This window comes from Dendrobates tinctorius, unplaced genomic scaffold (genome assembly GCF_039654945.1).
Source record: "Dendrobates tinctorius isolate UK_male_01 unplaced genomic scaffold, ASM3965494v1 ptg000143l, whole genome shotgun sequence".
In the NCBI taxonomy this organism is placed as follows: Eukaryota; Metazoa; Chordata; class Amphibia; order Anura; family Dendrobatidae; genus Dendrobates; species Dendrobates tinctorius.
The window spans coordinates 29,332,205-29,347,383 of NW_027361810.1; the positions used below are offsets into that span (position 1 = coordinate 29,332,205).

The 15,179-nt window shown below is 43.3% G+C and overlaps 1 protein-coding gene across 3 annotated transcripts in view; it reads right to left on the reverse strand.

Moving 5' to 3' along the window:
* The window catches only part of ACVR1C (activin A receptor type 1C), a 77,072-nt gene extending 62,637 nt beyond the window's left edge, over positions 1 to 14,435 (reverse strand). For 2 of the 3 annotated variants that reach the window (XM_073545656.1, XM_073545655.1), the window contains exon 1: positions 13,435 to 13,621. In XM_073545656.1, the coding sequence (XP_073401757.1) occupies positions 13,435 to 13,516 (82 nt within the window). In that variant the 5' untranslated portion in view covers positions 13,517 to 13,621. Of the gene's footprint in view, positions 1 to 13,434; positions 13,622 to 14,340 lie in introns of those variants that run through there. The other variant, XM_073545657.1, reaches the window with a different exon arrangement.
* Positions 14,436 to 15,179: the final 744 nt, after the last annotated feature.

The following is a 15,179-nucleotide window of genomic DNA, read 5'->3' on the forward strand; positions in this document are numbered from 1 at the left end:
TCAACGCATTTTCTCAAAAAATGCATCAAAAAGTGGTCAGAACAAAATATTTAATTAAGGGCTCATACTCACTTGCGAGAGACTCGCACGATTCTCGTGTGAGTCTCTAGCATGAAAACCCGGCACTGCCGCCGGCACTGGGACCAGAGTGTGCGGCTACATGTATTTCTGTGCAGCTGCACGCTCCGGTCCGAGTGCCGGAGGCAGTGCCAGGTTTTCATGTGAGAGACTCGCATGAGAATGGTGTGAGTTCTCTCGCAAGTGAGTATGAGCCCTAATTGGAATTTTCTTCTAATTTTTCATTACATTATATAGATAAAATGGACGGTGTCACTCAAAAAACTACAACTCGTCTTGCAAAAAAGAAGCCCTCGTACAGCTATATCAACGGAGGGATAAAAATGGTAATGGCTCTTGGGAAAAGAGGAAGGAAAAATGAAATAGCAAATATGAAAATATCCTGAAAAAACTTTTTTTCTTCTGTGTCAAATGAAAAAAAAAAAGAGGGAATCCACTGAAAAATAGAAGCATAACACATGAAGAATATCTCGGCGATTTCATCCACTCCTAACAGATCAGTAATGAAGGGAAAACCAGTTTATAGAATATGACACAATTAATACATGAACCTCACTTTGACATATAGGGGAGTGATTAGTTTTGCAACGCCCTTTGGCACTTGGTCTAATTGTGCAATGAGGCTGTTCACACTGAGTGAAGGACATTTGGGATTTTTCTATAGGTCTCAAATCCCTAAATGTCAAATTGTGAAAATATGTTTCCAAACCAGCACATATGGAAATACTGCAGCTGCTGCGAGCTGATAAGTAACTCCAGTTTATTAGCTCTTGTAGAGTACAAGGGTAAAGGTCAGAGGTTTCCATAGTACAGAACATGCCAGTTTTAGTATTATTCTAGGATAGTCGAGGATTCTCTGAGGAAATATGAAGGGGCGTAAGGTGACCACAAATGGCAAATCTGCCTATTTGGCCTCATCACCCAATGACCCAATGTCCAGTTTATAAGATGGCACAGAACATACAAGTCACAGAAGAAAAGAGAAATCTGGTCTAAATATCACCATTGTGTTCTGACCCCATACACGGAATAATATCCCTGTGGTTTGTCCAAAAACACCACAATGCCCCAGCCAATTACTTCATGCAAAGTAAGCATTAAAGGTTATAGAAAAAAATAATGTTTACATATATTAGTGGTTACATGTAAGTTGTAGTCTACAATCTTCATTCCAGAAAATAACTTGAGCCCAAGTCCTCCGAAGACGAAACTTTGTAGTTCCTGAAAAAGTTATTTTCTCTGATGAAGCCCCTTCAAATTGTTTGAGACATCTGGAAGAATGATTGTCTGGAGAAGAAAAGATGAGTGCTCCCATGAGTCTTGTGTCATGCCAACATTCGTGTTTGTGGGGCTTTTCATCCATTGAGTGGGCTCACTCACAATTTTATATAACCTACAGAGTGCAAGAAGCTTAGGGGGATCCAAGTACTAAGAACATATCAAAAGTGTATTAAACGTAAATACATGAATAACATATAATGGTAGACCTACCGGGTCACCCCAAAATATTGAACAAAAAATGTAAATAAACAGAAAAACAGAAGCAAGTAAACTTACACCCCAAAACAAATGCACCAAGTTTACCAAAACCATAATTGGTCACATATCACATGTATGACTGGCTCACACAGTCACAGCATTACTGGAAATTTAACGGGTACATTGCCCAGAGAGCCAATATTTTGTATGTCACAACAAAATAGATAGATGTATATATCAGTATATACATAGATAAGTGAAAGCTATAGCTAATTAGAGCACATAAGTGCAAACATGAACAAGAATATGCAGCTAAAGTAGTCTCCAAAGAATCTATATACACAGCATACTAGCTATTAAATAGACACACAAGGAAAAAATCTAAAATGTACCATAATAGCTGGTTTTAACAATCATTACCTGTGCTCATGGTGCATGAAAAGAAGTGACAACTGAACCTCGACGCGCGTTTCATCACCCACCCCTCGGTTTTGTCAGGAAGTCTTGACAGCTAATATTCGACTTTGTGTAAAACCTCAAAATTCAGGAAATTGGACTCAAACTCGATCCTCTGCGGATCAATCTTTAGTTGGGTTCAATGTTTTTCCAGACTGTTGAAGACCATGTAACAAGGCATAAGAGATAACTAAGTGGGTCAGCGAACAATGACATTTTGGGTCAACGGCCAATTCCATTGAGAACTGGTGGCCAGTCCTTGAAAAACGGGTGAACAATCAAAAACACAGAAATTGTGATAAACTTCAAGCATTGATGAGACAAGAAAAGGCGGTCATTAGTCAGAATCAGGATTTGGGCCAGAAACTGATATCCAGCTCCAAGGGTGAATTGCAAAAGTTTTGTAAGAGTGACCACTTAATATTGAGTCTTTTCAAAAGGTTGATGTATTTGTCAATAAAAGTTTAAAAACTCATGAAAAGCTTACAATTGTACTTCAATAACCATAGACACATGTGAGTAAGGCTACATCGCCAAGATGAGTATTTGATGTTGCAGATTTTCTGCTCTGCACCTATTATGTACTTGCGTTTTTGCATTGCATTTTTTTATGCCTTTTTTATCATATACATTTTTATAGGGTTTTTTGACATTGTGGGTTTTTTTTCTCTCTTTTTGGTAAGTCGTGCCAGATTTGTTTTTCACCTGCAGATTTTCTGCATCTAATGCAATTCTATAAAATCTGCACATAAAACACAGCGTACCTGCTGTGTGCAGTTACACACAACTCTGAGCGGACGCTAGAAAATTCCAATGTACAAAAACAGGAGAATCGCTGTAAACAGAAGCACTACCGGGGCTGAAGATAAAGTTCAAGGTTTTTATTATATTGAATAGGACAACGTGTTTCAAGATTGGACTAATTTCTTAAACATGTCTCACTAAAGTGAACCTGTCACCAGGTTTTCCCAATGTAAACTAAAGCCAACACCTCTATCTGCTCCAGTATTGGAGTCCATTGACCTGTATCTAAGCCCCTGTATATACCAAAGAATACTTTAGATACTTCTGGCACACTGCGCAATCCGGTGTAATGAAAGTCTTTTTTCTTTTCTCTGCATCTTGTCAATCCATGCAGCTGCCGTTCTCCTGGGTTGAATGATGTAGATGACTTGCTCTACGTCATCCACCACGGGTCTCCCTCTTTTTTCCTTCTATTGTTCCTGTGCTGCCCCAGCTGGAGACATAGCACCCACCAGTTTTGCCTCCCAAGGACTCCATCCACCCCATAGAACGCATTCAACCTGAATGAATTAGGTGTCTGAATTCACTGGCTATTACTAAAGTGCAGGTTTTTTGCTCCTGTTTAGGGACTTGTGTATCATTGTATGTATTTATTTGACTGGATATAATTGTTTTATATCAATATTGACATATATACCCGTGCTCAGATGCTCTTGACTGGTGCTCAAATTTATAACAACGGCCTTTGCTATGTGAGGCTCTTTGTATATATATATTTTTGAGCATTATTTTTGCTTTCACAAACACTATTATGTTATTATGTATTTTTTTGGTGTAAGAATTTAGGGCATAATAGGGTCAGAGAGGGAGAAACGACAAGGAGCGGAGGAGCCATATCGCAAAATTAGGCTGCCAACCTCTGCGGCAAGGAAGGGAAGTGTGTTAGGCCTTAACAGGGTCAGGTCCCCTTATCCCCCTGACTATAACTGCAAGAGGATAATTCCCCCTTTTTAGGAATATATTTAATAAAACTTTTGCATCTAGTAGAAGGGTATTTTTCAAGTTGTTGTGAACGCATGATTTAACCCGAAAAACAGTTACAATTTGTCTTGGCCAAAACAAGACTGACTGCCAGCTCACAAAGATAGTGTTCGTCGTCGGATTTCTGCGTTTACTCTGAAGGGATCCAGACCCTCACATTCTGCAGTCTCCTGCTGTTTATCTACTGCAGAGGAGATTGCCTTGCAGCAAATCTCTCCTGAGGCCAAGTCCTTCTGCCCTCCTACTCGGAATGCTCATGGGACGACCTCCCATTGGAGATCGGGAGTCATGTGCTCAGGTCCTGCTCCAGATCTCATTTGTCCATCTAAGAGATCTGGAGACTTGCAGACGGTCCCGGCTGCTATAAAAGGCGCGCATGGCTGTTCCGCCATGCGCTAGTATAGACTTACTTGCTGCTGTGTGTATGAGGACGGATGTATGATTCTGGTGAGTGATTCATTATGAAACCCCTTCCCCCTGATATTACGTATGTGGTTAGGGACTGAGTCAGAATCAGCGTCAGCGCTCCTCTGCTGCAACATCCACAGCTGCTAGCATCCGACATTGCGCTTGCGTCATAGCTTTGTCGTTTAGCGGCAGTGTCCACGCCGCGCTGCAGTAGCAGCTCTCCTTAGCGTCCGCAGCTGCGACGCCGCACACACGGTAGGTCTAGATGGATGTAGCGCCGCCGCCTTGGGCTACTCCTGTGACCTGATACCGTGTGTGTATTTATACTGAGTACTGTGACCTCAACAGGCTCAGTCTGTGTATTTATGTTTTTGGCATCTCTGTGACTTAACAGAGATTGCTCTGTGCACCTGGGTGACGTTTAACCCTGTGCGCATTACCGCCATATTGCTCCTGCCACCACTTAGCAGCGGTTATATCACCTACTGCACGGTGGACCCCGAGCGGTGAACGCACTTTATTATTATTTTTATTTAGCGCGATCTGCCGTTCCTAACAGATAGTATATTACAGTCATGCTGCTGCTTCCAGTAATTGGTTTATCTTACCCAAAGTGCTGGATTCACAGCTACACTGCTCACTACTGCTCTATAACTTCCTCCATGCTGCTGCTTTTGAACATATACTATAAAGAGGCTGGAGAGCAGGGATACATTTTGCTTGTTTGTGCTGAAATGTATGGCTGACATAATAGCTGCTCAGATTCGGACATACAATTGGTGCAACCTGTGCAGCAAAACAGGGGTCTGAGAGGTCAGGGGGCCACTATTACCCCCAAGGTAGGTGGAATTGTACATTATGATGAGCTATGGCACTGCAAAGGGCCCATATACTGTCTTGAACAGGGGACCTCCTCTGTCTGATTCTGTCCCTGTAGCTATTAGTCAAGGGCAATAGAGATCACGACCAGCAAAATTGAGTCAACCTAATTATATATCATATTGCTGAAGGCACATAGAAACTTTCCCTGTGCCCTACATCCATCAAATTGTGTAGTTGTTTACAAGAGCAAACTCTAGATAGGAATTTATGGCTAAATGAAAAGTTGAGCAGCTCTAGAGTAATTTTGTAAGTGACACTCAAACAATAGAAAGATGTTTATGACTCCTGATGTCCATATTAGAAGTCCAATTTCCCATATGTTCACTGAGCAGAGCTAAGATCAGCCTTATCATATGTTATTATTAGGCTATGTGCACACGTAACGGAACTCTCGCGGAAATTACCGCGAGAATTCCGGAATTCCATTCCGCGGGAAAATCGCATTTTAAATTCCCGCAATTTTCCTGCGGAAAAACTAGCATTTTTGCAAGCGTAATTAGCTTGCAAAATGCTAGCGTTTTCCAAGCGATCTGTAGCATCGCTTGGAGAACTGATTGACAGGTTGGTCACACTCGTCAAACATAGTATTTGACGAGTGTGACCAACTTTTTACTACTGAGGCCGCCTATGCAGCATCAGTAGTAAAAGATAGAATGTAAAAAAAAATAAAAAATGGTGTTATTCTTACCTTCCGACGTCCTGCGCATCCGTTCCCAGTAATCCTTTGCGAAAATGCCCGCGATGGCGTCCGTTCTCGTGGGATCGCGAAGTCACGCGGTAATTGGCGATGACATCGCGCGACTTCTCGATCCCGCGGGCATTTTCGCAAAGGTATCCTGGGAACGAGAGCGTGGAGAGAGGCGGGAAGGCTGCGTGGGACGCCGGAAGGTAAGAATAACAATATTTTTTATTTTAAATTCTATTTTTTACAGGGATATGGTACCCAAAGCCCGGAGGACAGGCTCCTCTCCTGCGGACCGTGGGTACCATCCGCAAATGTTCTGCTTAGGGTATGTGCACACACAGTTTTTTGTCTCTGCGGATTTTGTAGAGAAAACCGCAGGAAATCCGCAGGACAAAGTGCTGCGGTTTATCTGCGGTTTTGCCCTGCGGTTTTACACCTCATAATGGATGAGGTGTAAAACTGCAGCGTTTCTGCACCAAACAATTGACATGCTGCGTTTTGAAAACCGCAGCAAAACCGCGCGGAAAAAACCGCAGCATGTGCACAGCTTTTTTTTATTTCCATAGGAAATAAAGGTACTGTACAACGCAGCAGAAACTGCTGCGTTTCTGCAGAGCCAAAAACGCTGCGGAAACGCAGCAGAAACCGCAAAGTGTGCACATACCCTTACTTTTCGCATGGCGGGCACAGCCACATGCGGGAAGTAAGCAGAACAATGCATTCCTATGGGTGCGGGATCGCCGCGATTCCGCAAAATAATGAGCATGCTGCGTTTTTTACTGCAAAGCGATTCCGCCGCGGTAAAAAACGCAGCATTAGCACAGCATTGCGGAATCCCATAGGAATGCATGGGATGCTTATTTTTCGCGTTTTCGCGGCAAAATCGCGCGGTTAAAGCCGCCGCGGAAACGCGAAAAAAACGCCATGTGTGAACTCAGCCTAACTCACAGACCTATGTGTATTTTTCAACTGCATTTTCCAAATCCAAGAAACGGCTCTTATTAACCTCTAAGGCTATGGTCACATGGTGAGTTTTTTCAGCATTTTTTTTTAATCTTTATATGAAAATTAAAAGCTGCTTTTTACCGTACAAGCAAAAGGTATGAGATTTCCGAAATCCCATGCACACGCTTGTTTTTACTTTTTCCTGACTAAATTGGAGAACGTAAGTATGAAAGTATACAATGCTTGACCAACACAATGCCCTACTAATGTGTTAAGCAAACAATACCCTAACATAACAACTTCCCCCATTGTTTTTACATTAGCAATTGTGTATTTTTTTTATTAACTCATGTAAGCTTACTTCTCCGTTGCACTTCATTCATACATGAATCCAGAATTTTTTTTCAGAAGTCACTTTTTTTTCAGGCAAGAAACACTTTTTCCCCCTAAATAATTGGATCAAATTGCCCTTTTTTTTAAAAAAAAAAAAAATGTTTATGGTTTCACATAAGTGTTGCATTGGTGGTCTAACACCTTCTATTGTTCATGTTTACAAGTTGGAAGCAAAGGTAAACTTTAACACCCTCAAAAACTCAGCAAAATAGGCAGCAAAACCTGCGCTTTGGCTGCAGCTTGTTTACTGCCAAGAGATCAGGTTATACAGTAGCTGCAGCAAAAAAGCAACATATGAACATAGCCTAAATGTCAGGAAATAATGCAACTTTATAGTAATGGCAACATATTTCTCTCTTTTCTTGGTTAAATGCGTTTAAAAACGTAAAACTTCTGATTTCCAAGTGGCCAAAAACCCACATATTAGACTTTTATGTAGTATGTTACAAATGTCTTTCAACTCATCAGTCCACAAGGATAGTCATGAAATTCACAGACTACTTGGATAATTATTAAATCCACTAGCCCACCAGGAGTAAGATTCAATCCACTAGACCATCATTAATAATTTAATAAGGGTAACAATTAGACTCATTGGACTACCCAGGAGAATGTTGCACCTACTTAACTAACTTCAATACCCAAAGGGACACAAAACATTTTATTTAACGTACTAGTCCACCAGGGAGAACACGTTGCAAAATCGCCACATACAGTAATTCAGATTATAGAGAATGCAATAATCACAACAGAAGTGAGACATTTTACGTTAAGCAATAACCTTATAATAGTTAACTATTGACCTTACTAAGTAGACTCAGCATGGAGACCGTATGGAGAGACCAGTCAGAGCATTAAAGGGGTCGTCCGGACACAACATATTGCTGACCTATCCACAGGATAGGTCATTACTATGAGATTGGTGGCACTGCAAGGCACCCCCACTAATCAGCTGTAATTTGCTCAGGCGATATAAGCAGGATATAAACACTTTGAGCGTATCTGCAGAGTGCAGCTGAATTCAGTGTGTAGCAGCCGATGTCGGCTACTGCAGAACAGCATCCATTCAAAAAAAAATTAAGGCACAGTGCAGTTGGTGAGGTTTATACATCTCAGCTGATTCCTCATGATAGAGGCGATCTGAGCCCAGATCCTGCCGGTGGATTTTAAAAACGTCATCAGACTGGAGGGAGCAATCAATCAAAGGGAATGGCCGAAGATGACTCAGTGACTCAACTGGGATACAATAGCGCCCCAACGACGTGGAGTAGCGGTTCCACGCACATGGAAGCAAGTTTTTAATTTAGAACTGTAGCAAAACTACAGAACGTATAGTTTACCTACAAACACCGTTGCAATGATCATGCAATTGTCTGCAAGAGCATGGAGTTAGGTTAATAGATAGTGATGAGCGAGTATGCTCGTTACTTGAGATTTCTCAGCATGCTCGGGTGTTCTCCCAGTATTTTGGATGTGCTCGGAGATTTAGTTTGTGTCGTGCAGCTGCATGATTTGTGGCTGCTAGACAGCCTGAATACATGTAGGGATTTCCTAACAGAAAGGCAATCCGTGCATGTATTCAGGCTGTCTAGCAGCTGCAAATCATGCAGCTATGGGCGACAGACACCAAATTTCCGAGCACATGCAAAATACTCGGAGAACATCCGAGCATGCTCGGAAAACTCGAGTAACAAGCATACTCGCTCATCAGTATTAACTTACGATTTTCTGGTGTCCCGTTCCCTTTATTAATGCCTTGCGTGCCTAACAACATAGCAGAATGGAAATAGCGAAAATACCTTTAAGTTGTTACTAACTAGACTGAAAAATAAATGACCTAAAATGAGATATGAATTTAAAAAAAAAATGTATCCAATGTCAGAAATAAAGAGATAAAACTGACTCTCAATCCAACTAAATATCTTAGTAAATGAAAACACCAAATAACTTTTGCATCCATGATGCTGTGGGTTTTTAATACATGACACCACAGGGACAAAACGTGCGAATGTCCAGAGAAAGTGGAGAGACTGTGCTTTTCCCACAACAGCTCTACTCTTTCAGCTCGTTCCCGCATAAAGCAAGTTCTGAAAATTGACTTGCACCAACTCCAGAAACATCATATATTAATATAATCACTTATTTCTGCTGCATATATATATATTGGGGGGGGACAAGTACCTTAGGATGATACAGAGAATAGAGGATTGTAAGTTACAATGTTGTAAATATTATAAGAATGTAACAATATACAGTATGTAAATATGAGTATTTATATTGTTACATTCTCATAATATTTACAACATTGGAACTTGCAATCCTCGCCCCACACTTCGTGCATGAGGCCCTGTGTGTTTACCATGCACGGGTATTTCTGACCTTTTTTTAGAAGCTCTCTCCCTTAAGAAGATTACACTAGGGCTCAGAGTTCACCCACAGCACTAGATTTAATCATGTATAGCTCGTGTTCACCGGTAAAGCCTCAAACACAACGTTCAAGTAAGAAGAAATATTCAGTAATGAAAATATTAACTAAGAGGTCTTTGCAAATTGCCTGAAATGCATAAAAAAGTCAAAGTGACCACTGCAACCGGCTGCGATGACCCACAGACCATCCCCCACCAGCGCTGTAAGCTGATGCATTGAGTAATACCAGCTAGATCATGCCAGTCCACACTAGCATAATGCAATCTGTTACTTGTGGTTTATACTGATGGCGCATAATGGAATAAATAATATATATATATACTGTACATAGATGCACACCAGTAAGTGTACAGTATATATATTGTTCTACAGCCTGTAAACATCCGGGAAGCGATGAGACAATTGCTGGAGGTTTGTGAGAAGAATGATGTCCCATTCTTGACTTATATAGGATTTTGGCTGCTCCACAGTCCGAGGTCTTTGCCGAAATTTCGTATCATAATGCACCAAATATTTTCTAGTCGTGAAATGTCTGGCCTAGAGGCAGGCGGGTCATCACCCCAAATCTTCTTCTGAGGAGCCATGCTGTTGTGATCTATACAGTATGTGGTTTAGCATTGTCTTGCTGAAGTATTCAAGGCCTTTCCTGAAACAGACATTGTCTGGATGGCGCTTGTGTTGTTCTAAAGCCTCTATATAATGCTAAGGAATAATAGCGCCTTTCAGGGGCAGAGATATCATTGGTGCAGCCTGGGCGGTCATGCAGGGGCCGCCACCACCTCCAAGGCAGGTGGATTTGTGCATTATGATGATCTATTGGGCCACAAAGGGCCAATATATTGTTTTTGCTGGGGCCCTCTCCTGACCGTGTCCGCCAGTGGCGCCTTTCAATATGCTCACGGCTGTTCGATAGCCGCATCACATGTGGGGGGTTTCCTGTTTGGTAGGCAATCCCTGCATGTGTTGCAGCTGTCTAACAGCCACGAGACATGCAGCCGCGGGGACTCGAACATATTTTTTGAGCGCGTCGGAGACACTCGCCTGACACACAAGCATGCTCCGATAACACCTTATCCGAGCCCGGTCACTCATCACTAGTGGCTTCCTCTTTGCATTCTAGAGCCTTAACCTGAAAGATAAGAAAAACACCTTATATTATACTCACCGGAGGGGGCGGTCCGGTCCGGTGGGCGTTGCGGTCCGGTCCGACGCCTCCCTTCTTCATGCGATGACATCCTCTTCTCCCGTCCTGTAATGGCTCCGGCGCAAGCGCACTGCTCTGCCCTGTTGAGGGCAGAGCAGAATTCTGCAGTGCGCAGGCGTCAGACCTCTCCCGACGCCTGCGCACTGCAGGACTCTGCTCTGCCCTCAACAGGGCAGAGCAGTGCGCCGGAGCCAGAGCCATTATAGGACGGGAGAAGAGGATGTCATCGCATGAAGAAGGGAGGCGTCGGACCAGACCGCAACGCCCACCGGACTTATAACATGTTTTTCTTATCTTTCAGGTTACATCGGAGGCTTATCTACAGCACTACAGAATGCTGTAGATAAGCCCCCGATGTCTATGCCGGCAGCTGCAAGCCGAAAAAAAGGGTGACAGATTCCCTTTAAGTTGCTTTTGTGGATTGTATGATGAACTGTGTTCATAGATAATTATGATTTGTGGAAGTGTTCCCGAGTTGATGCAGTGATTTACTGGACCGAATCATATCTGCCTTTAATGCAGTGCCACCTGAGGGCCCATAGATCACCAGCATAAGCAAAACCGGCTGTCGAGCTTGTCTCTTCTGCACATGGATTTCTCCAGAATCTCGGCATCTTTTGATGATGTTATTTGCTGTAAATGGTGGATATTCAAAGTATTAGCAATTTGAGGAACACTTTTCTGAAGTTGTTCCACGTTTTCTAGACTCAGTTGTTCACAGATTGGTGACTTCTGACCATCTTTGTTTCTGAGAGACTCTGCCTCTCTAACATGCTCTTTTTATATAGTCATGTGACTTAGTTAAAAATTGACCCTCCAGCTGTTTTGCCTTAGTACCACTTACTTTTCAAGCTTCTTGTTGACCCCTGACCCAACTTTTTTTTAAGATGAGTTTTGCCATCAATTTCTAAATGAGCTGTTTCCAACATTCATCTTCTGACCTGTGCTCAATGTTCTGTGGCGAATAAAATGACAATAAGAGATTTCCACATCACTGCATTCTTGTCTTCACTTCCCAACTTTTTGGGAATTGCAGTTGTATTTATGTTTTATATGTATTTTTTATAATAAAAATAAACTGTGCTTTATTTACCCTCACTGGGTCCAACACCGCTGACGCTTTTCCTAGTGCACGGTGTTGGCTACGGCACCTAGCGTTAAGTGGGCAGCACGGCAACCAATCAGTGAGTTGAGGGGTCCTGCCCATGTACATGGAATGCCCCTCTCAGAGCTTCTGAGCCCATTGATTGGCTGCCGCATTGTCGACTCGATGCAAGCCTGTACCAGACCTCAGGAGCAGCAGAAAAGACTCGTCGCTGGACCCAAGGACGGTGAGTAAAGCCAACTTGTTTGTTTAAGCACGAGGTCCAAGATTTTCTGAATGAGGACGACCACTTTAATCCTATTCCTGGGAAAGATGGTTGGCACACAGATTTCCTAGTCACAATAGGCAAGTATGCAAAAAAACACCTCTCACTTTGTATTTCTGATTTGGCATGCAGGACTCTAGGAAAGCTGGATAGTCACACGTAATGCTGTATTAGAATGTCATGACAAATTATCAATAAACTAGCAGGTGCTCATCATAATAAAGGGCTATTTGCAGCGTTAAAAATCCTCTGGATGAGTGATAACTTGTGTATTGGAGAGAATCCGACCGCTGGGACCCTGACCGATCCCGAGAATGGGGCGCGGGAATCCTGAACAAGCGGATTACAAGCATAGGGTGCAATCAAAAAACCATCCATAGTGATAGGAAAGGTGGCGGCGATTCTGAACTCTGCTACATGGCCAAGAAAAAGGAAAGATAATAGAAACAGGATGGAAACAGAATCCACAACGTATAGGTAACCTGTGTGTATGGAGTATATAGGCAGTGTATACGGCTTGTGACGAGCTGGAAAATGATAACATGCATGCGTATACTCTATGTATAGAGGAATGAATATACTGCAGCCATGTACATGTGACATGTGTGTACTATCTGATATATGTAAAGTATGTACACATCATATATATATAGTATATACACTTGTAGCACATGTATATGTAGTGTAATACTATATAGCTGTATGTATGCTATAGCCACGTACGGTATCTGTAAATAGTGTCTCCATATATAGAATATACAAATATAATCTATGTATTACATGTATCTCTTTACTACACATGCATATACAATACCGTAAATGTATATATATTTATATAATATATATAGTACACATATACAGATTAGTTATTAGCTTACAGCATGCACATGTAAACTTTTATAGTCCATGTATATAATCTGTATTCCTGAATAGTAAATATCTATATAGTGTATCAGTGTATAGAAAACTGTATACAGCGTATCCCTGTACAGTATACAAATATAGCGTATTCCTGTATATAACGTGTATATGTATGGAAAAAGAGTGTGAGTATATATATATATCTTCAGTACATGACTATATGGCACACATATAAAGCATATATTTAATATAATATATATTTATATCTTCTGTGCAGTAAATGTCCATATATGAATATATAGTGTATCCCAGGGAATGTATATACAGTGTGTTCTTGAACAGTCTATATATATTGTATGTCTCTCCAGTCTCCCTATACATGTATATAAAGTATATACACAGCTGTGCCCCCTGACCCGCAGTCACTCATTCCCTACCACTAGCAGTAGGGACCAGTGTACCTGTGCACAAGGTGGCTGCTCCCAGCAGCAGCAGCAGCAGCAGCGTGGCCCGGGGCGGGGGAGGTAGCCCGGCGGTCAGCATGGTGCACCCGCATCTGCAGGCAGTCGCCTTCCTCGGCTGGGTGGGATGAAGTGTCCGAGCTGAGGAGCAGGACGCTGGGGCGGCAGGACTGGAGCTCCCGGGCACTTTCCGAGCAGTGATCACATCCAGCAGCTCCGCCTCCCCCAGTCTGGGCTGTCACTTGTCACCTGGCAGCCCCCTGCCTGTCATCAGCCCCCTGCCTGTCATCAGCCCCCTGCACTCTCTAGCTGAAGTTGCTCGCTTATTGTCCAGTTTCTGTTTTTTGCTTGTTTAGTAGCTGTAACTTACTCTAATAATCAGCGACAATGACCTGCAGGAAAATAGAGTTAGGGTAGGTTCACACAAGACTTTTTTTGCTGCTTTTGTTTTCTGCAGCAAAACCTGATCTTCTTCGCAGGAAAGAAGCTGCGGCAAAAACGCAGGTATAGGTGCTTTTTTGATGCGTTTTTGGGGGTGCATTTTACTTTGTCTCTTTGTCCATGCTAATGTCCATGACTTTTCTGCAGCAGAAATGCTGCAAGTAATGACACCTGCATTTTTGCAGCTTTTTTTTCAACACCCATTCAAGTCAATGGGTGAAAAACGCTGAAAAAACCCAGCAAAAACGCTGAAAGAAGTGACATGCGCTATGCCCAAAAAACGCAGCAAAGCACAAAATCCTGATGACACAAAAAAAACAACGTGTGCACATGAGATATCTGAAAACTCATAGGCTTTGCTGGTAACAGAAAAAGCAGTTGAAAATTAGCATAAAAAAACATAGCAAAAAAGTCCTATGTGAACTTACCCTTAGGGTATGTGTTACACCGCTCCGTCATACTCACCCGGCCTCAGCAACCACGCCGCAGCCAGCCTCAGCTCCCACGCCACAGCCTCTCCCCCCAACGGCCACGGCGGTCACCGCTGACGGGCTCGTGGCCGATGCCATCCCTGCATGCAATGCGCATGCGCCATAGGCCGCGGCCGTGCCTCCCTGCTGCTTCTTGTGCTCCGGCTGTGCCCTGACCCGGAAGCACCTTCGGACCAATGGCAGACCAGACGGGGCTATATCAGACCGCTTCCCCCTGAGAGAAGCGCCTGATCGTTGTGTTACCTTACACACTGGGCCCTGCTTCCTCCTGTGCTCTCTACAGACTCTTGGTGCCGTCCTCAGTGTTTCCTGCAGCAGCCTGTCTTCCGTGTTCGCTAACAGTTATTCTCAGTCCTGCTCCAGTGTTCCTGTTTCCTCCGTCTCCTGCCTCCAGTGTTCCTGATCCATCCTGCTCCAGTCCTGCCGTCCTACTCCAGTCCTGCCTCCAGTGTTCCTGTTCCATCCTGTTCCAGTCCTGCCGTCCTACTCCAGTCCTGCCTCCGATGTTCCAGTTCCATCCTGCTCCAGTCCTTCCGTCCTCCTTTATTCCTGTCTCCTGTGTTCCAACTCTGTCCTGTCATCTACACTTCAGTTCCTCCACGTTCCAGTCTATAGTCTTACTCCATTCCTGTCTCCTGTGTGCCAGCCCTGTTCTGTCATCTACACTTCAGTCCCACTGTCCTACTCCAGTCCATCCTGAGCCGCCCCTCTCGGTACCGGCTACTGTGGTACTCGAACCCCTGGGCCTGCTCCTAACGGTCCCTGTATAGGGGTCGGTTCCACCAGGCAGCTCGCCCGGGGCCCCTCGGTGCA